The sequence below is a fragment of the Neopelma chrysocephalum genome, unplaced genomic scaffold, assembly GCF_003984885.1.
Source record: "Neopelma chrysocephalum unplaced genomic scaffold, ASM398488v2 Primary Assembly neopelma1_63, whole genome shotgun sequence".
Taxonomy (NCBI): domain Eukaryota; kingdom Metazoa; phylum Chordata; class Aves; order Passeriformes; family Pipridae; genus Neopelma; species Neopelma chrysocephalum.
In genome coordinates, this window is record NW_020897720.1 from 15,745,299 (window position 1) to 15,764,823 (window position 19,525).

The 19,525-nt window shown below is 39.5% G+C and overlaps 1 protein-coding gene and 1 long non-coding RNA gene across 4 annotated transcripts in view; one reads left to right on the top strand and one right to left on the bottom strand.

Annotated features, from left to right (window-relative positions):
* Positions 1–19,525, bottom strand: part of LOC113967394 — a 134,605-nt gene that overhangs the window by 56,824 nt on the left and 58,256 nt on the right. The window lies entirely within an intron of this gene.
* GABRA1 (gamma-aminobutyric acid type A receptor alpha1 subunit) overlaps positions 1–19,525 on the top strand; it is a 39,594-nt gene that overhangs the window by 8,943 nt on the left and 11,126 nt on the right. For all 3 annotated transcript variants that reach the window (XM_027682950.1, XM_027682952.1, XM_027682951.1), the window contains exons 4-7: positions 6,466–6,533; positions 12,235–12,455; positions 14,042–14,124; positions 18,634–18,777. In XM_027682950.1, the coding sequence (XP_027538751.1) occupies positions 6,466–6,533; positions 12,235–12,455; positions 14,042–14,124; positions 18,634–18,777 (516 nt within the window). The remainder of the gene's footprint in view (positions 1–6,465; positions 6,534–12,234; positions 12,456–14,041; positions 14,125–18,633; positions 18,778–19,525) is intronic.

Genomic DNA, 19,525 nt, shown 5'->3' on the forward strand with positions numbered 1-19,525 from the left:
CTTCTGAGAAACAGTAGATGAGGTAAAACCATGTGTGGTACAGTTACTTTCCCCTTCAGAAAGGGGCATCTTGCAGAAGACTCTGGTTATCCCTGTATGGCCTCTCTTTCTGTAGGGCAGAGTTTCAAATCTGTTCACCTACAGAAACAGAACTGTGGGCATGAACAAAGGAACAAAAGAGAACCAGTTTCTCTCCTTCTCACCTATGGAATAAAAGGGAGATGACAGAGTTTCTTCACTGAGTTTGTTTCTCCTTCCCTGTAATTATGTGTATGCATGAAGACTCCAGTGACTAAAAGGCATCTTTTTCAATGAAAAATTGGAATGAATTGTGAAAGGGGTTTGATCTTGACTTTACTCACTTAGAGGAGTAATTTCCTTCTTTTTGAAATAAACACCATGATGTTTTTTTTCTCTCCCAAGTTTGCAAACTTCTGTCAGTGTGGTGAACAGTTTCACTGCTTGGTGGAAATACTCTGGTGAGGCAGATGAGGCACCATCTTGAAGCAAGAACAACTTCTGGAGAGATCTCATTACAAAGATTCATTGTAGGAGCTGTACTATAAATTCATGGAAAAGCCAGGCTAAAAGGTAGAGCATTAAGATAATGAAAAATTCAGAGGTGCTGAATTTTGGGACACTCTTTCAGCATCTATGGAATCAGTGCTAGATCAACATTAACTCCTCCCTTTCCTTTTCTAAAATCTTCTTTTGAGGTATTACTTCAAAAGGAAAACTAAAAATTGCATATGCTCCATGAAGAGTATGAGAATGAAAATTATTATTCATCAGATAACCCAATAAGGCCATATCTGAAATTAAATGAGTAGCTTGGAGCATTTTGCCGTTAAACAAAGAAAGAATTATTTCTCATTAACCAGAATATTAAAAAATGGAGTCGGTGACCCACAGGGAAAAATTATAGTTATTGAATATGCTTGTTACTCAAAAAATGGCGTTGTTGCTAAAATTAATCTGATTCTTGTTAAAAGAAGAATGCAGCACCACGTTATGCATTGGCACATTTGCACCTTTTATCAATAATTATTGATATAAATTATGCTATTTAGTTGTTTGCCGCCTTCATATGTGGGTATAGTCACTTAGTCAGACATTGCTAGGAAGTAGCATCTGTTGTACTCATCCATAAACATGGACAAATAGTTACATTTAGTTATTTATGCATGGAAAATGGAACTCTCAAAATGAATGCAAAAATGTTGTGAATCATACTAGAGGACACCTATTAACTCTATGAGAGGATAATCATTTACAAAAAGCAAGGAGGAGGAATTGCACAGAGTAACATATTGAAGCTGAAAAAGAGGAAATCATGTTAGACATTAAGGGAAAAAATAAACAGTGCAGTCATTGAGGTAACAGCATGATTTCTGTGGGAACTATCTGGGCCCTAGAACTAGAGGTGATCAAAAATAGGCTAAATCATAAAGATGCTGATCTCTATTCAAATACACAGTCCTGAAGAAAATAAAGGATCAAATAGTGCCAGGAGGGAGTGAAATAAGGAGGAAAATTCACCTCAGTGTTTGGTGGCCTCTACCAGTAATGTACTGTGTCTAGAGTGGGAGTTAAAAGAATTGAAAAGCAGTGAAAAATGGTGGGAAAAATCAGTTTCTCAGATAAATGGATAGGCCATTCCCTTTTGTTCTGGGCTGTCTCCATGTGGGACAAAGGGATGGTCCCTGGGATGCCACCAGGGCAGGTCTGAGGTGCCACAGTGGAGAGAGGGAAGACTTGCACAGGGCAGGTTGTGTTTGATGATGGGATTCATCAGCACAAAATCAGGAGCAACTCCAGATTTTCTAAGACCAGCACCTTTGCATGGCACACCTCCCCTCCCTAAAACTAAAGGATATCACATGGTCTGTGGCCTTTTAAATTAGAATAATGGTAAATGTGGTTTATCCCTTTGAGAGGGATTTTGTAGTAGAAAGGTTAATGGAGAACTGAGAAGAACAACAGTGCGTTCGATCTGACAGACCAGAATCTTCCCCAATTAAATGCTTTTGTTGGGTCAAATGCCCAACAATAAATCATTTCAAGTAGATTATAAACATTGCTTCAGTAGTGAACAGAATTACACTCATTTTTTGCTGTCAGTAGAATGTATTTGTTGAGCTCTCCTGTGTGATGTTCATCAGAATTGAGTGTGACTGTCCTTGAGTGCAACGTCAGTCAATCTCAGGCAATCCATTGCTTCCACAGAGGGGAAGGGATGGGAAAAGAAACCTCACAGTATTATGTTAATTATGTTTTAAAAATCAGTTTTATGAGAACGTTATCTATAAACACAATAAACTTACCTCTTAGTTATTGAGATCCCAATGGAAATTGTTGGATTTTAACGTACCTGAGGTTACATGAAGTTTAGGGAAAATATGGTTTTGGTCTGTATGTGTAATAAAGAAGTTAAACCTAAATGATTCTACTCTAAATGAAAAGCCAGTCCTATACCTCACCCCTACACATCATTCTGTAAGTAAAGAAGGGCTAGATGCTACACTTAGCTCTGTAAAAACTGAAAGGGCTGATTTTGGTCTTTTTTTCCACTCTTAGGCACCACATTGATGTAAAGACAATTGTAAAAACCCTAGGAAAATTGATTTAATACAATGGTAGGGAGGCAGGGAGGATATGAGCACTGAGCTGTTAATTGGGGTGTGGAGACACTGCACAGCTCCCAGGAAACCCCTTCCAGCAGCATAGACTCCACAGCTGGGCAGTCACAGCACAGCTCACCCTTCTCCCTTTCGGTCCCTACTCTACAAAAGCAGCAGCACAAAATTCTTATGAGTGTGTTTGTTGTGGTTCTTTGATAAAAATACTTCCCAGGATGCAGCTGGGATGATTAGTCTACATGACTTTCTTTAGCAATAACAGCATACACTATCCAGGTATCTGAATTCCTTTCAATCAAAACTACAGGAAAAGCCTCCTCCATACAGACAATTATAGCCCACACTTACAGGAGGTGTGCAGGAGAACAAGTGCATTACCAAAACGGTGGAACTGCTGTAAACCACCAAAATATGCAATTCAAATAAGCCTTGTGCTCAAATACTAGAGGGTCATAAAGGGAAACAGTCAATGTATAGTCTCTTATGATAAACAGACTTAAATCCTGCTGTTTAAATAAATCTGTATTTCTTATTTTGTTCTCAATTTGTAATCAGATCACCATTCTAGCAATAATGAGATCCCTGGGAGTTTAAATCAAAATATTTCTTGTTACTAATTTTGAGAGTTGACGTTAGTCTGGCATCATTCCCACAGTATTTGTAAACAGTGAGATTACAGGAGTTGGTGCTGCTGGTGCTGTCAGGGCTGGGTGTGGATCAGGTGCCTGAGGCTGTTCCACAGTGGCTGGGGGGGTACTCGGGTGCTATTTTGCTGATCAGTAACTACCTGGACCCTGCGGTTCTGTACAGTAAAACCAGTAAGTCATTAATCATTTCCTGGGGTTTGTTTCCTGGAATTGTTCCATGTTCTACAGATATCCTTACATCACTTAGTCCTCGTTCATGAAGCAGATGTCAGAGTCAGGATTCATGGTTAACATGCCTTTAGAACTGATGGATTTATCCTCAGCAGTCCAATCAGCTCCTGGCCTGAGCTTGTTCTGTTCAGTGACTTAGACCTTTGAATACAGCTCAGCATTCTGAGCATTTGAAACACAATTTAAACTTTCCCATGGTAATCAAGCTGAAAATTGATCATAGGTAACCTTGATTCTAAATATATATCCCAACTGTATGAGTAAACACATGTCCTGTGCAGGAGTGACTCACAACTTCTGAAGCTCTTAACAAAGCACAGTTGAATCATCTAATTAGTAAAACAGTAAACAAAGATTTCAAAACTTCCATATGGCTTTGGAGGGGCTAATCTTTCTCTGTGTGTTCATACACTCTTTTTCATTGCTCTTGAAAATGAGCTACCTGTCAAAGAAAAAAAATAATTGATGGTGTGTACATTGATTTTATCTGCATTTGAAGAGACCTGGGATTAGGTGCACTGCAAAGTGAAATCAGTGTGAAGATAACACAATCTTGTTTGAGTTCACAATCTAAATTTTCTATTACTACTTATTATTTACATGTCACTTAAATTATTTTCAATGTTACACAGAAACAAAAAGCATCACTTATTTTTCCAATCCTTTGGAAATCTTCCTCCTTAGTGACAAATTCTTTAATTTCCATTTTGTGGTCTTCAAGTGATTTCCTTAAGCCTCAACATCAGCTACTATGACCACACTTCTCCCAAAGCCAGAACTCAGGATACCACATCATGATGTGATGCTGATTCAAAGAGTGTGTTCTGTGTCCGTGCAAGGGAAACCAGAGAACTGAATTATATTGAACAGAGTCTTGCTCAGAGCTGGGACTCTTAAAAGGATCATCATTGTGAGCCTGAAGAGCTTTTAGAATCTTCTAATGATGCCAGTGGAAGTGCCTCAGTGGAAAGGAGAAGGAGGGATGGGGAGTCAGGGTGAAAGATCTTTAAAAGAGTCATTTGAGGTTCACTTTTCAAAATGTAAAAGGCTTATAGATTTCAGGATGGTATTAGTTTCTCAGTCTTAAGAAAAGGCAGTTCAGTAGCTGGAGTCCATTCAGCAATGTTTCACTGGACCTTGTGAAATCTCCACTCTTTTCTGCCAGTTGTTTCATACCTGGCCACAGCTTCTTGAACTTTTGTGATAGTGATGGGCTGAAGGCCAGAATACATTCCCTCCAAGCCAAGTGATTTCAGACCAACAATATGCTTCTTTCAGTTATAGAAGGCTGAATTCTCACCACAAACTTCTTAAAGTCCAGAGCTAATTAGATGTCAAGAAAATACTGAAATTTCTTTAAGTCAGTTGAAAAGCTTGTAAACAATAATAAGGTCACACATTATTTAACTGGACACCTAAGGAGGAGATTTCACCTCTCCAGTGCTTTTGCCTGTGATCACTGTACTTTTTACATGTCTTGGTCACACAGCTAAAGAATGAAAATAATATTAGGCAATTCAGCCACATCATAGCATTTTACTTTCTGTGATTATGAATAATACATTGTAAATTTCATCCTCTAACTATTTTAATGAGTCCTGAAGATTACTTTCGATACCACCTAATTTTTGCATTAACTTATTACCTGAATACATGTAATTTGCTGTATTCCTAGACTGACAGTAGAATCAAATCGAGTATTTTACTGTCTCAAAAAAGTGACAGTTATTTCAGAAATTGTATCCCTCCTTCCACATTGGAAATTTCTCCCCAAATCCCCACGCTGGCTTGTCCAGCCCCACGGGAAATGTCTCCAGGCTCCCATCCCGGTGGGATGAGCTCACTCCACAGGGTTGTATTGGTGCCTCCTGTGTCACTCCCTGCAGCTCCATTTCAATCACCAGGGGGATTTGCTCTGTGCCACCCTGGGAATGCTTTGTTCTGTGCCCAGCACACACCAGTATGAGGGGCCCGATCCTGTGGCAGGAAGGGGGAGCTCAAGCCCGGCTGTTCCTCAGAGTGGCTTTTCCCAGTTGATCTGCACAGGGCAGATGTTTGGCTCTTTCTGGAGATCAGCACATTTTAGGTGTCTCAGACTCAGCATTTGTGACCACTAAAATCCCTGGTTTCCTCTGAATTGGTCAAGGGCATTGTGCCATAGAGCAAATTTACAACCACATCACAGAGAAGTCCAGCTTTGTGATACAGCATGTACATATAATCTGTGTTCTGTACCTTATAGAGTTCTGAATTATTATTTACACTAATCTCTCATTGAGGCCTATAGAGCAAATTTATGAGTAGAGGGCTCACTTCCAGAAAATGTTTACAGAGATGATTTCAGTAGAGAATTTTATCTGATGTTTCCTTGGAAAAGTTTTAGCTCCTATTTGTTTATTGCAGTAAAGGGTAATGCAGCCATTTCTAACTCATATCAATAAAGTATCTTTATGTTTTTGTACACCATAATGTATTCTCTTTTTTCCTTCTATGTTCCTGTGTCTCAATACAAAATACATAACTCATAAGCCCCAGGTTAATTATTAGAGACCTTGCTTTAGCTTGCCCAGAAACCAATGAGTACCCCATGAGACTCTGGAGTACTGTGTACAATATTCAGCACTGTTTATATTGTCAGACAAAAAGATTTATCAGTCAAAGAGTGAAAAAATTTCCACAACAATGGAACTGTGGCTTCTGTACTGTGGCATCACAAGCTGTTTCTCAAAAAGTTCTGTGGAAACACTGTAATAAAAAAATTGTTGCTGACAATATTGACTGTGAAATTACGTCTAGAAGCAGTAAATTATCAGGATCATATTGTAGACCAATTTTAGACTGGCTAATCAAAGCCAATAATTGTTCTATTTGTTGTGAGAATTGGTGGTGGTTGGATCTAATGAAGGCTGTTGACAGACACTCACTGTCCTCATTTCCTGCTCCATCAGAGCGTGTGACCGAGGTGAAGACCGACATCTTCGTCACCAGCTTTGGGCCTGTCTCAGACCATGACATGGTAAGTGATGGCCTATATTTCTACAGCACTCGCTTTCTCTTGTCTTTTTAATTTGGAGGATGAAAGATCTATGCAATAACTTATTTACCCCTTTTAAGGCTGGGCTTTCCTAAAGCCCTTGATCTGAAAATGCTCAGCTTTTGTGTGCCACCATTCCTGCTGGCTGGGGCTGCACTGAAGTGCCTTGAAATGAGCAGCTTTGGTATCTTTAATAATGTGTTTTAACAGACTTTCTATTTACTACATAATATATCATGAAATGCATTAGGGCTTGGATCCATATTCTTCTGAGACTGATTGCTCAGGTCCTTGCTGGCACACCACTGATCCAATTTGCTAAGAAAGATCATCATCTTAAAACCAATTAACACTTAAGCCTACAGTGTGACATCTGTGCAGTCTAACCTGTATTTTTATATTGAAAGCTACTGATCAATGGGAAGTGACTTTCCTAGATCTTGGCTGCTGAAAGAGAAGATTAATGAGAGAATTAGTGTCACTTCTTTATGGAATGAATATTAAAATCAAATTGCTAGATAACTGCAGGGGATGGAGAAGTTCAGAAAACTGAATGAAAATGTTGTGAGCCCTGGTCTTGAGAGATACTAAAAGTTGTGTCAAAATATGGATAAGGTACTTAAAATTTTGCATATAAATGAGTTCTGCACCAGTAGGTTGCTACTGACAGGGAAGGGGTGGTCTGCAGCCACAAGTTACTGCTGGAATCTTGTATGAGTGTGAAAGCTGGAAACATCCTCATTAATGTAAATGAAGAAATGCAAACAGTTCAACCTTGTAGCTGGCTACATTTAGCTAAATACATTCACCTAAAAAAAATTAAAAGAAAAACAGAGAGCAAAAATTATTACAGGAAAGGAAACAAGTTCCATTTCTTACTACAAAATTATCAGTAGTTTGATTTGAACTAAAACTATAGACTTTAAACACCTTAAACACCAGGTTATTACAAGTTTCTAACTAGTCAAAACAATGTTAAGGAATGGAATAACAGAGAAAGTAACTGTTAAAAGGTAGTTTATTTTTTTAAGTGAACTTTATGAAGAGATACCATTTTCTTGATTGCTTGGAAAATAGCATTTATAAAACTAAAGTCAAATTTATAATTGCAACTGATGTCATGATATCTAAATGAGAAAGAATAGCTTGGGCAGCACAGTTCTTGAGCAGTCATTCTTCTTAGACCTACAAGAGAAGGGTAATACAGGGAGATGGTGCTCTGCCTCCTCAGCACATATATACAGGACTATATATATCATAAAGAACAATTAGAAAAGTTCAGTCAATGACTTCTGCTTTTTTGGCCTGTGATAATCTTGTGAAATTACAACATCTACTTATTACTCTAAATGATACATTAAAAGAGAAGGAATTCCTTGGATTATTGATTGGTAGAAACCATTGATATCCACTCTTTATATTGTGGTAATTGGTTCAGCAAAACACATCCTCTTTCCTGCCTGCTTCGGTCTCAACGTAGGGAACCAATGGACAAACTGAAAACTTCCAATGTGACTGAAATTTATATTTTAAAACATTTAATAGTCTTGGAATACTTGCAGCTGTAGCAGCTGCAGTTTGTGAGTGATCTGAGATTGCTCCCCTTTTGCAGAGACTTGTCTTCTTGAGACAAGTCTGTTTTTAATGTCCTGAAGATTAGGGTAATTTAAAGTATTGGGTCATATATGCTTGTGGGACACAAACAGAAAAGGTGATGGATTTATGCAGGGGAATGTATTCTTTGTATTTATGAGAGTTGTTTTGCATAAGCCAGCTGGTTAAGCCATTGTTTCCTTTGTTGAATCAGATTTACCAGAAAACTCTACTAATGAATGGCAATCTAACAAACAAATAAACACGGGTGCTTTCCTACTTGTAGACATAGATTTAGAGTAACTGATAGCCCTGCTGAATTACTTAGGAATATCTGATCTTTTTACATCAGCACCTACTTTGTAGTTTCAGGTGATTTGATTATTAAGTAGAAGGTAAAGCCGATTTACATTCCTAGGACAAACTGGTATTTCTATGGGATTTGGGTTTTAAAGAGTAAAATGCAGAAGCTAAAAATCATCTTCCAAAATTAGGAATAAGTACATTTGAAGAAAGAATTATTGACTTCAGCTATAATTTGGTACATGAATTACTGCAGCATAAGGGGTCACTACCTACAAAAAATCTCAGAAATAACTGAAGACCCATTCAACTTTGGCTCTTGTTTGTCAGTCAGTTAAACAGCAGAAAGAATTCATCAGTCTCTTAATAAAGTGTGTGACCAAGAAACACAGAGGCAGGTGTTCACATGTTTTGAGAACTAAAGAATTCACAGAAAAGTATTTAGTGTAAAACTCCTCCTCACCTCCTGTGGAAAGGAATGCGTGTGCAGCCTACTCATGTGAAATCCTTTGCTTAAGGAACTAAGTATGAAATCAGAGACAAAGAGAGAAAGATAAAATGAAGAGCTTACCAGAATATAAAGTTTATATTAATTTCAACATCGATTTGGTGCAAAGTCCTCTGTGCCTGCTCCAGTTGGTTGCAGACACCACCATTGGAGGCTCCTCCAGGTTTGCTCGGTGAGCAGGTTCAGGGGCAGGGCAGCCCCTTCCTGCCCATTTGCTCACCGGGAGCGGCTGTTCTGGCACCCAGGGGACGGTGTGGGAGCCCAGCAGTGCTGAGCCCAGCAGTGCTGGCTGGGACTGGCACAGATGTGGGAGCCCAGCAGTGCTGGCTGGGACTGGTACAGATGTCGGAGCCCAGCAGTGCTGGCTGGGACTGGCACTGGCACAGATGTGGGAGCCCAGCAGTGCTGGCTGGGACTGGCACTGAGCTGTTCCAGCTCACAGGGCTGTTATGAAAGCACAGCCCCAGCAGCACAGCCAGGCCATCTGTCTGCAGGGATCCAAAGGCACTCACACACAGTCACTGGATATATCAGGGAGTACATGGTGTTTCTACCCACTCCTAATCCACTCTTTTAAGAGCAGCATACACATAACCTGTTATTCTATAAAGAGAATGTCTTGGCTTGTTCTTGTGAATAAAGTTACACAGGAGAAGAGCATTTTAAAAATAAAATAATCTTTTTTTGGAAGAGCTTTGCAGGTTTTTAGGCATGTTCAGTGGATTGAACTGATCAACAGATATCTGGCTATTCTCACACCACTGTCATTTTTTGAAATTTTTGACATATATTATTTGGAATAAGAAGCATTTTAAAATTAACTTTTTCATAAAGACAGAATAATTTTTTTTTTTAGTAAACCTTTATTCCCACTTTTTCTGTACTGTAAGCTTTTCAGGAATGATTATCTATCTTACTACCTTCCTGTACAGCACCTCATATAGACCAGAGTGGTCTACCCTGTGAATAAACAATCTCCAGGGAGAGATATTTGATGGGTAAATTAGAGAACATTTAAGTCAAAGTGTTATAAATATTCAATACTGTATAATTTATGGCAAGTGCAGATAGGATTCTCTTTTTTTTTACCTTTACACTATGGAATGAAGAGTCCCCACTGTGAAGAATTTATTCCAAATTTCACCTCACTCATATGTTTGCACACAGGCCACTGCTCTCATACATGGTTTAGAGAAAATCCTCAGTTCCCTTGCTCTGTAGGCCCCTCTCCTGCAGAAGAAAGCCCTAAGCAGAGTATCTGATGACTCTGCATTAAAGATCAGCTGTGTCAGAATTCAGTTGAAAAGAATTAGTGTCCATGCTAAAGTGGGTAGTGAAAGCTGAAGAACTGAGATATCTCAGCCAAATAAATTCACCCTCTATGGTTAAATGGTCTGGGATAGAGAAAGATTCAATCTGTTCCAGGCATGACCTGTCAGCTATGTTTTAATTGGATTTTATCTTATGCTGTAAGGTCCCTTATCAAATATCTCAGACTCCTTGTTCTTTTCCAGCATAAGAACCTTGAGTTCATATAAAGTGAAGAACCAGACTCCCTTCTCTCAACCTGTACCACTTCCCACTCACCTCCTTCCTTGCACTTGAAAGAAAAAAGGGAATGGTTGATGTCACCTTCTGGGCATGTCTTTTACCTTTCCCATGTGTGCAGGAGGAAATTTTCTTTGGTGCTAGTAAAACACGGAGGAAATCCAACATTTTAATGACAGATATTGTCTTTTCTGCCACCTTCTCTCCTACTCTGCTGCATACCTGGGACAATATTTTGCTCACAATTCAACCTAAGGCCATGACCAAGCAAAATTCTGAAGCAAGAAATTGTTTGTAAGTGCACAACTGCTGCCACTGAAGCTGAACAAATTCAGGTGTCAGCAGTTCACTGAGCACGTGATTAAATAAAATGGATATACAATTAAGTATGCACCAAAAGGATTCACAGGTCTGGTACGTAAATAAAATAAAATAAGGTTTAAAAAACCCCCACCAAACCAAACAAGCCCAAAGTAAGAACACCCCATGGAACTACAACATTTCCATGTCAACAAGAAATTAATTCAGGCATTTCATGCCCTAAAAGATGGAAAAGCACATTACCCATAAGAATCACCATTCTTTCCTGCAAATAGTTGCACGAGGAATAAACAGCTCACAAGTGCTTAACATTGTATGGAATGTTGCTGTTTGTTAAAAGAAAAAACAGAAATTTAAGGGAGTTTTCCTTAGAGCTGTGTGTGCCCTCACCCCCAGGAGTGTTCCTTAGAGCTGTGTGTGCCTTCACACAGTTTTCCTCACAGCTCAGTGTGCCCTCACACACAGGAGTTTTCTCTGTTTCAGGATTTGCCATCTCCATTGGCAGATCTCAGGAAAGGTTCTGTTTTTCAGCCAAAAGATTTCCATTCAGGGTAATTGAGAACTGTATTTGGATGACTACTTTTCATGTTTATCACAATATCCCAGCCATGAAGGATGGAAGGGGCAGGACAATCCCATACTCAACTTCCATGTCAGAATGGAATACTATACTATACTATACTATACTGCAGCCACAGAAGTTTTTCATATTTTCACCCAACATACCTCTATATTTCATATTCCAACATCTCTTTCTTAATTTCACCCTCTCCCTCTTGACTTTGTTCCTGTTGCTTTGTAACAAATATTTCTTTCATTTCCTGGAGAGTGTTGGTTAAGTCCTGGCCCAGAGCTGCCCTCAGCTTGTGCTCTCTGCAGCCCAGCCATTCAGCCCAACAAACCATCCCACATCTCATCAACCAGACCTCACAACTGTAGTGACCTGTGAACTTTTGCAGGTTGATTACATGTTTGTGCTAATGAGACACTTAGAACAGGAGTGGTAAGCCCCTGTCTCCCCGGGCTGGTTTTATTTTGAGGCACATCCTTCCTGTGCCACACAGCCCAGCCACCCTTCTGCAGCTGCAGTTACAGTTCTAGGGAAGGTGAAGAACAAGGGACAAAAGGGTGAATTATTTTGTTTTCACTCTATTATATCTCAAACTCTTGTGTAACTTTCGAAATACTATTCTTCTTAACATTTATTCTGTTGGACACAGTAATGATATTGTAACTGTTTAATAACCAGCTTCTGGTACATTGTAAGTAACACGGGGAATAAATGTCCTGATAATTACTAATTCCATTAATAGTCATCTTGCTCCTAGGAAGGTAAGAATGTACTTCTCAGGTTCTCATATTGCAACATATGACATCATGTGTGTTTCCCTTGTTTCTTCATTGCTGTAGGAATACACCATAGATGTATTTTTCCGCCAGAGCTGGAAAGATGAGAGGTTAAAATTCAAAGGACCTATGACTGTTCTTCGGTTAAATAATTTAATGGCCAGCAAAATTTGGACACCTGATACCTTTTTCCACAATGGAAAGAAGTCAGTGGCTCATAACATGACGATGCCAAATAAACTATTACGAATTACAGAGGATGGGACATTGCTATACACAATGAGGTGAGCCCTAAAATGTTACATCTTTCATTTGCTTTGAAAATTTAACTTGTGAAAGCAGATTTTCCAGACAGGAAACAGGTTCCTTTTGGAGCATAATTTGAGTCCTGCTTAGTAATTATTTTGGAATGATGGACAAACGGAGCCATTTACAGTGCTTATTTTTTCCTCTCCTCCTGTATACAGTCCCCAGATGTGTCCTAATGCTTGATTTTAAAAAGGTTCTTATAGTATTAAGAATCCATCAGTTTGCAGAGGACCTTAATTTGGTGTTGCTTTCAAGGACTCCATCAGCAAGTATAATAAATCCTGAAAGTTTACTATAATCTGTACTCTGAGATTGTGTTCAAGGGTCTTCAATCTTTTGATCCTTAGGAAGCAGATTCTAAGAACCAGCAGATGCACACAGAATTCATTGCCCATTCTTAATATTTCTTGTGCTTGGGAATACAAAGCATGACAGTCTAAAAATAGACATTTCTTATTCCTTTCATTACAAGAAAAACAATTGATTAAAGAATTTGGAAAGTTAGGAGAAAAAATTATTTTTATGCTGGAACCAATCTTACTGGAAATACATCACTCTCTTCATGAGTAACTGAACTTTAGCTACCCAGTTGTCAGGGGAGTTAAATAAATCCTTTTGAAATAATGATGATAAACGGTCTTGGGAACATTCTGGATTAAAAGACTACAAATTAAAGATGAAAAAAAATCGGTATATTGTCTCTACAGAGCTGCACAGCCCTTCCATGCACAGTCTCCCATGGAATCAAACAAGGTCTAAAGGGATTCTGTTGACTTCAACTTAAGATGGATAGCTTAGTACATAGGTGAACACTCAATTTTCTTGTAACTATTTTGAAGATGTTTTTAAAATCAGTACAAGCATTTGGAGAAAACAAAGTCTCCAGGCTTTTTGGATGTTCATTTATTGTCCAACATCTTCCAAGACCGCCTAGGCTGAAGTAGAACTGCTTGGCTGATACTTACACAAGTCGAGATCAATTTTGCTTGTCTTTCTAAATGCTTGGCTGTTAGGGATTTAATCCACAGGAACACTGTCTTAGGAGCACACTGTTCACGTCTCTTTTTTTGACCATAACCATTCCTATTTCCTCCCCTTTGCAAGTGCCTTAATGCAATCTTCTGCCTAGTGTTCAAATATTACTATTCATTCCTTGCTGATGTGTGGTATGTGACTGTTTCTAGTTTATTCAATCTCTTTTATTGAGGAACATGTTTGCACTCGAGCCGATGGCAATGAAGTGGTTTCAGCAAATGTCTGAGCATCCAGGGCTGATTCCAGGCTGGCAGCGAGGCAGCGACTGCAGTTTTTACCAGCCTTTGCTCCTCCCCGCTGAGCAGCCCCAGCTGTCTGTGGTGCTGAAGGAGCAGGGGCAGAGCCCGTCCCCCGATGTGTCTGCACAGTCAGCACCCCCAGCCAGCCGGGTCGGGCCCCTTCGAACCACTGATTATCCCAGAACAGAGATTATGCTATACTGATTCTATGTGTCTTAATAGAAGTCTATTTGCTATTTCTGTGAAACTAGAATAAATGTGTCCTTTTGCTCATTAATCCATTATAGATTGACTGTGAGAGCAGAATGTCCAATGCATTTAGAAGACTTTCCTATGGATGCACATGCTTGCCCCTTGAAATTTGGAAGCTGTAAGTTTATTTTAAATTGAGGTTTCTCCCTTTTTAGGCCACTGTATTTTGCACCTGAGAAAACCTCAAGGTTTTAATCTTGTGTATTTTTCACGTTTGTCAGGGTTGTATTTTTATTCTTATATATATATTTATATTTAATATACTGATATTTTATATTTAATATAATTTATGTGTCTTAAATATCCTACAGTGTCATGGCTGGACGTGCACAAAAAAGAAAATGACAGTGCTCTAAATATCTAGAAAAGTAGTTTGTTGCATGGAAAATGTTGTTAGTTTAATAATTGCTTTATTTTGCTAAGACCCAAAATCACTGTTAAAGTAAAACACACCATGGATAACTGAACTGGTTTAGGTGAAAAGAGTTCCAATGCCATAGTCATGGTATGTTTAGAAAAAAATTCTTCATAGGATAATAAGATACTCATAATACACTCATGCAATATTTCTGGAAGTGAAAAATCTCAGAAATTTCCCAGTAGTCCTACACTTGCAGCATATGTAACCCTAGGTCAAAAACAATACTGGACAAAATTTAGTGCAATTGAAATCATTGTAACAAGAGACAAAGCTTTTGGTAAGTTGAGAATTTCTCCCAAAACTTCAATTTGAATAGCAACCCACCTGACACTTAACTAAACATAATATTTTTAAAAATTAAATATAGTTCCGCTCTTCAATTTTTTAAGTAAAAAAACAACAAAATCAAAACCAACCAAAAAACAGAAACCAAAAGTGAAGAGCTGATTCACTCGGTTCAGCACAAACAAGGAAGTTAAAATGTATGGAAGATGTAATAGTGCACACATTGTTTCCTCAATGGCTACTTTTTTCTCGCAGAAATGGGGCTTCACTGCTAATAGTACTTAGTGGCTTGAGCAATTGTAGAAGTCAACAAACAGAGCACCCAATTCATTCCTCACAAGGGACCGACAGGGTGATCATTTACTGGGGCTGAGGAGCTCTGTGTTCACCGGGAGACAGGACTGATGGTTTGTCTCTAAAGAGCTGATAAGCCTCCCAGATAAGATTTGCAGAACAACAAGCTCGCACAACCTTGGAGTATAACTGACAAGAAGAGTTTACTCCTCGAATGCAAAGTTTTCTTACAGCACTTCCAATAAATCTTTCCAAAGCTCCTGTGAAGCAGAAGGGGAGGGGGGAAGGCTGAGTCCGGCTGATCCCAGGGCAAAGAGCTGCAGGGGGTTCCTGCCTGCTGGGGAGATCTGGGCACCCCAGGGGTGTCTCAGGATGGAATGGCTTTTGTGGTGCACATTAGAGTGTCCCTGGAGCTGGGAGGGGGGGACATGGCTAATCCTGCCTAAAACCTGAACACCAGCCCCTCCCCAGTACGAACAACAGTTCCCATTCTGTGCCTCCATCGAGTTCCTTCTGGCTCAGTGTCCCAGATTAGTGACTCTTGGTTCACAGAGTGCACGGCTTTCGAGATTACTCAGGATTTTGCCTCAATTAAATGACTAAGATTTGCAGAAATTATTAATGGGAAGGGATAGATAATACGGATTTGCATACACGTCCAGAATCACACCACAAGGTAAAAACAAGATAGCAGAGAGACGTGCAAGTGTATCTGCATATCTTTTGTATCAAAATTGATTTCTTTTTCATCTTCTAAAAAAATTATCATAATGTACAGAATTTTCTTAATTGAACAAAAAACATCAGTGATATTTCCGATGGAAAGACCATTTCTTACACTCAGTCAGAAGTGATAACTGACATTTGAAGCTCAGAGTGCAGCTGTGGTCTGTCAGGTTTTACAGGCTTTTTTCATTACTTTTTTGTTTTGAACACTAACTGCCTATCATGGCAGCTGTTCAAATGGGGCCTAGAAAAACACCTAACTCCAAATGCTGGAAAGGACCATGAGACAAAATCAAGGAGTTTTCAGGGAAACTTTGCAGTCACCAGCTAAGTTCAGGCGAGCTCCTAATCTGGGATCCTCACAGGGAGGAGTTCCTTCTGTAACAAGGTTTTACTGCAAACACTGCGTGAGAAATTCACTGTCCCAAACAGTCTTAAAGCTGGACCTCTCCTCTCCTTCTCAACAGATTATGTCATAACTATCAAGGTATAGAATATTTCTCTCAATATTTAGTTATTGACAGAAATATATCCCATAGGACAAATGACTGGACCTAAGTAAGACATGAAAATGGGGAGTCACTGTTATAGATAGAAAAAGAACAGTTCCTATATTTAATTGCCACTTTTAAAGTGATAATCATATTCAAATACATTTGGGACATTTCTGTTCAACAACTAAAGCAATTAATCACAATCATCTTAATGGACTGGAAAATGTACCGAAAAACGCATTTAATTGTCACAAAAGTCATGCTTTAAGTGCAGACTACAATATCACACTTAGTAGCTCCCCTCGGTAGTGTTTGCCTAGCTCTGTTTGTTTTGGATTAAACTGGGTAAGAGTTTTTTTACATCCTCCATTCATGGATGTTGGAGCTGGATTCCTCAAAGCCTCCCACTGAAGGAGCTGCAGGTCTCCTGTGGACTGTGCCCGAAGTGCAGAGGCTGAGAAACGTCTGACCCGGCTCCAAGGCTAAAGTGATTTGCCAAAGAGCAGCTTAAGCTGAAGGTTATTCCAGTGTAAATCCAATGTGACAAACGCTGAAGAAAATCTGGAACAACGAAATGCCATATGTTGGCAAAACAAAATCAGAAAGGCAGATGCTCTCCTCAACTCTCACCACAAACTCCTGACTGTCAGTTCCAAACCATGGCCAGTCTGGAACCGGCAGTGACAGGAGCAAAGGGCTGTGCTGCTGTTCCTGCAGTGTGACATTGCTGTTTCTGCAGTGTGACATTGCTGTTCGTGCAGTGTGACAGTGCTGTTCCTGCAGCATGCCTTGGGTGCTGAGGGTGGACTGGAGGGCCCAGTCTGGCAGGTACAGGGCAGGGCAAGCTGGTTTCCAGCACTGCTGAGTATCCTCCCTTCCCTCAAATCCAGTCCAGTGGTTCTCAGCAGCTCAGAAAACCAGTCCTCTCTCTTCCAAGCTACTCTCATACTCCAGACAAATGCTCGAAAATGGGTATTATTATTGCCACTCTTTCTTAATGTGACTATATTAGCAAGTCAATTCCTGTGTTTCCTGTGGCCATTACTTTTAAAGTCAGAATTACTAAGGTGTAGATTTGCATTTACCATTGATTCCAAAAACTTATTCCAAATTATGTTACAGTGCTGGGGGAATGTGAAGTCTGAGGATAAAAGCACCCTTCGGCTTCAATAATGCAGAATCCAATGCCAGGCAATTAATTTACCAGCACACTCCCTCCAACACCACCTCTTCAATTACTGTTTTCTCTTACACTGATAAGATAAAATTGTTAGCTCACACATGAGGCCAAATGAATCAGATTCCTCCCTTTCCTTTCCTGATTGCCAGTCTGAAGAAAGGGAAATCTCATCTTGTGGGTAGGATTCTACTGTAATGTCGGATGTCCTCAGTTGTCCCGCCTGGCTTCTACCTGCCTGTGGCGTGTGCTAGTTTGCTGTAGGTTCTGATCACACATTCAGTCCCATTCATGTCTTTGGATACTCTTAGGTGTCAACATTACACAAGATGCCTTCATGTAGTCTGCTGACTCCCACCATAACTGCTCCGAGTGAGAGCTGACAGACTCCAGACTGCATAAAATGACAGAAGAATTTTACTATGGGACTAAGATTAAAAATATTGATACGTAGCTTGATTCTTGAAATAACATGAATAACAGTACAAATCCCCTCAATGGGACATGTAGATGCTACTGAATTATCTCTGTAACACACGACTGCTCAGGTTTGGAGAGTGCAATGCTTTTCTTTTGCTTTGTGCCAAACTCAAATAAATGTGAACTTGAGTGTGAGGACTTCTCAGAAATAACCAAAGTAAAAAAAAAAAAGAGTCATTGTCTTTTAAACTCGAGCCTAGGCAGCCTCAGAAGTGTCTGCTCGGGCTGTTTTCCAGCCCAGACAGTGTGACAGGGGACAGGCAGACATGGAGAGCTGTAACCAGGCCCGTTGGGAGATCACTGAAGCCACTCTGAGAAGGATTTGCTGTCTTACAGTGGCCTAGAGAACATCACACTAAGAAGAATTGAAAAGTCTGGGGCTCATGTTTCTTGACAAGAGTTAAAAATTAGAAAAAGGGTTTGGAGCCCTTGCTCACAAAATTCCACATCTCACTCTGGCATCCGGTACATTTACATAGGGAGCAATTATGGAAGAGAGAGAAATGTTTTCATGGCATTGAGAACCAAACTTAATCCAGCCCTACAGCAGATATTCAGCTAATCATCATATGGACAGACCTGTAAATCAGTTCGATTTCCCACTGATAAATTCCAGTAAGCTAGTTTTGGGTTTCTGCAGATAATTAAAGAGATTTTAATATTCAAACTACTGTGCAAAACATTGTTCTGATAGAGCCATAAGGCAACAGAAGGTGCAAAGCTGAAATGCAATGTATTTTTTTTAATTAGATGCTTATACCAGAGCAGAGGTTGTGTATGAATGGACACGGGAACCAGCCAGGTCAGTGGTGGTGGCTGAGGACGGCTCTCGACTGAACCAGTATGATCTGCTTGGACAAACTGTGGACTCTGGAATTGTGCAGTCCAGTACAGGTCTGTGTAAAAGGTTTTTTGGGGAAGGGTCATATTTAATTGCCAAAACATAATTTAGAGCAGGAGAAAAAAATACAAAGATGTAAGAGTAAGAGGTAAATTGCAATATATGAGCTTCAGATTAGGAAAACATGTCTCTGAAAAGTTAACATATCCTGGGATTATTTTCCTACTTCAACTGGTGGTTAAAATATTTGAACAATTAAAAAAGGTTCCTACAGCATCAGATCTAGCCAGAAAAAACAATAATTTACATTACAAAGAAGCACTTCTCATATTCTTATTGTATTATCTGCTTACTATGTAAGCTTATAAAAATAGTATAACAATATGAATCCTCAAAGATCATATTCCTGGAGGCAGTGAAGTTGCTAGAAGCAAGTATATAGTTTCTCAAGGAGGTATTTAGAGAATGAAAAAACTATGTCATCAAATTAAAAACCATCTGGAACATCCAAACAGGACTTAGCTTAATCCTGGCACCAGCTCTAACTCCAAAACTCTTAATAAGATACAGAAATATAGCCAACATTTATATATGATGTACCTGTAACCTTGAAGCTGGCTAAAAATCTTTGCTTTTTCACTTTGTTGTGTTTTTCAAGATGTGATTTTTTAAAATTTATTTTCTAATAATTTGGAAGGGGCATGAAGACCTAAATGCAGTAAGGAACTGAGCACTGGGCATGACCTGAGCTCTGCTGGCCAGCCTGGCTGGTCATGGGCCAGAAGCAGCTCTGCATTAGGA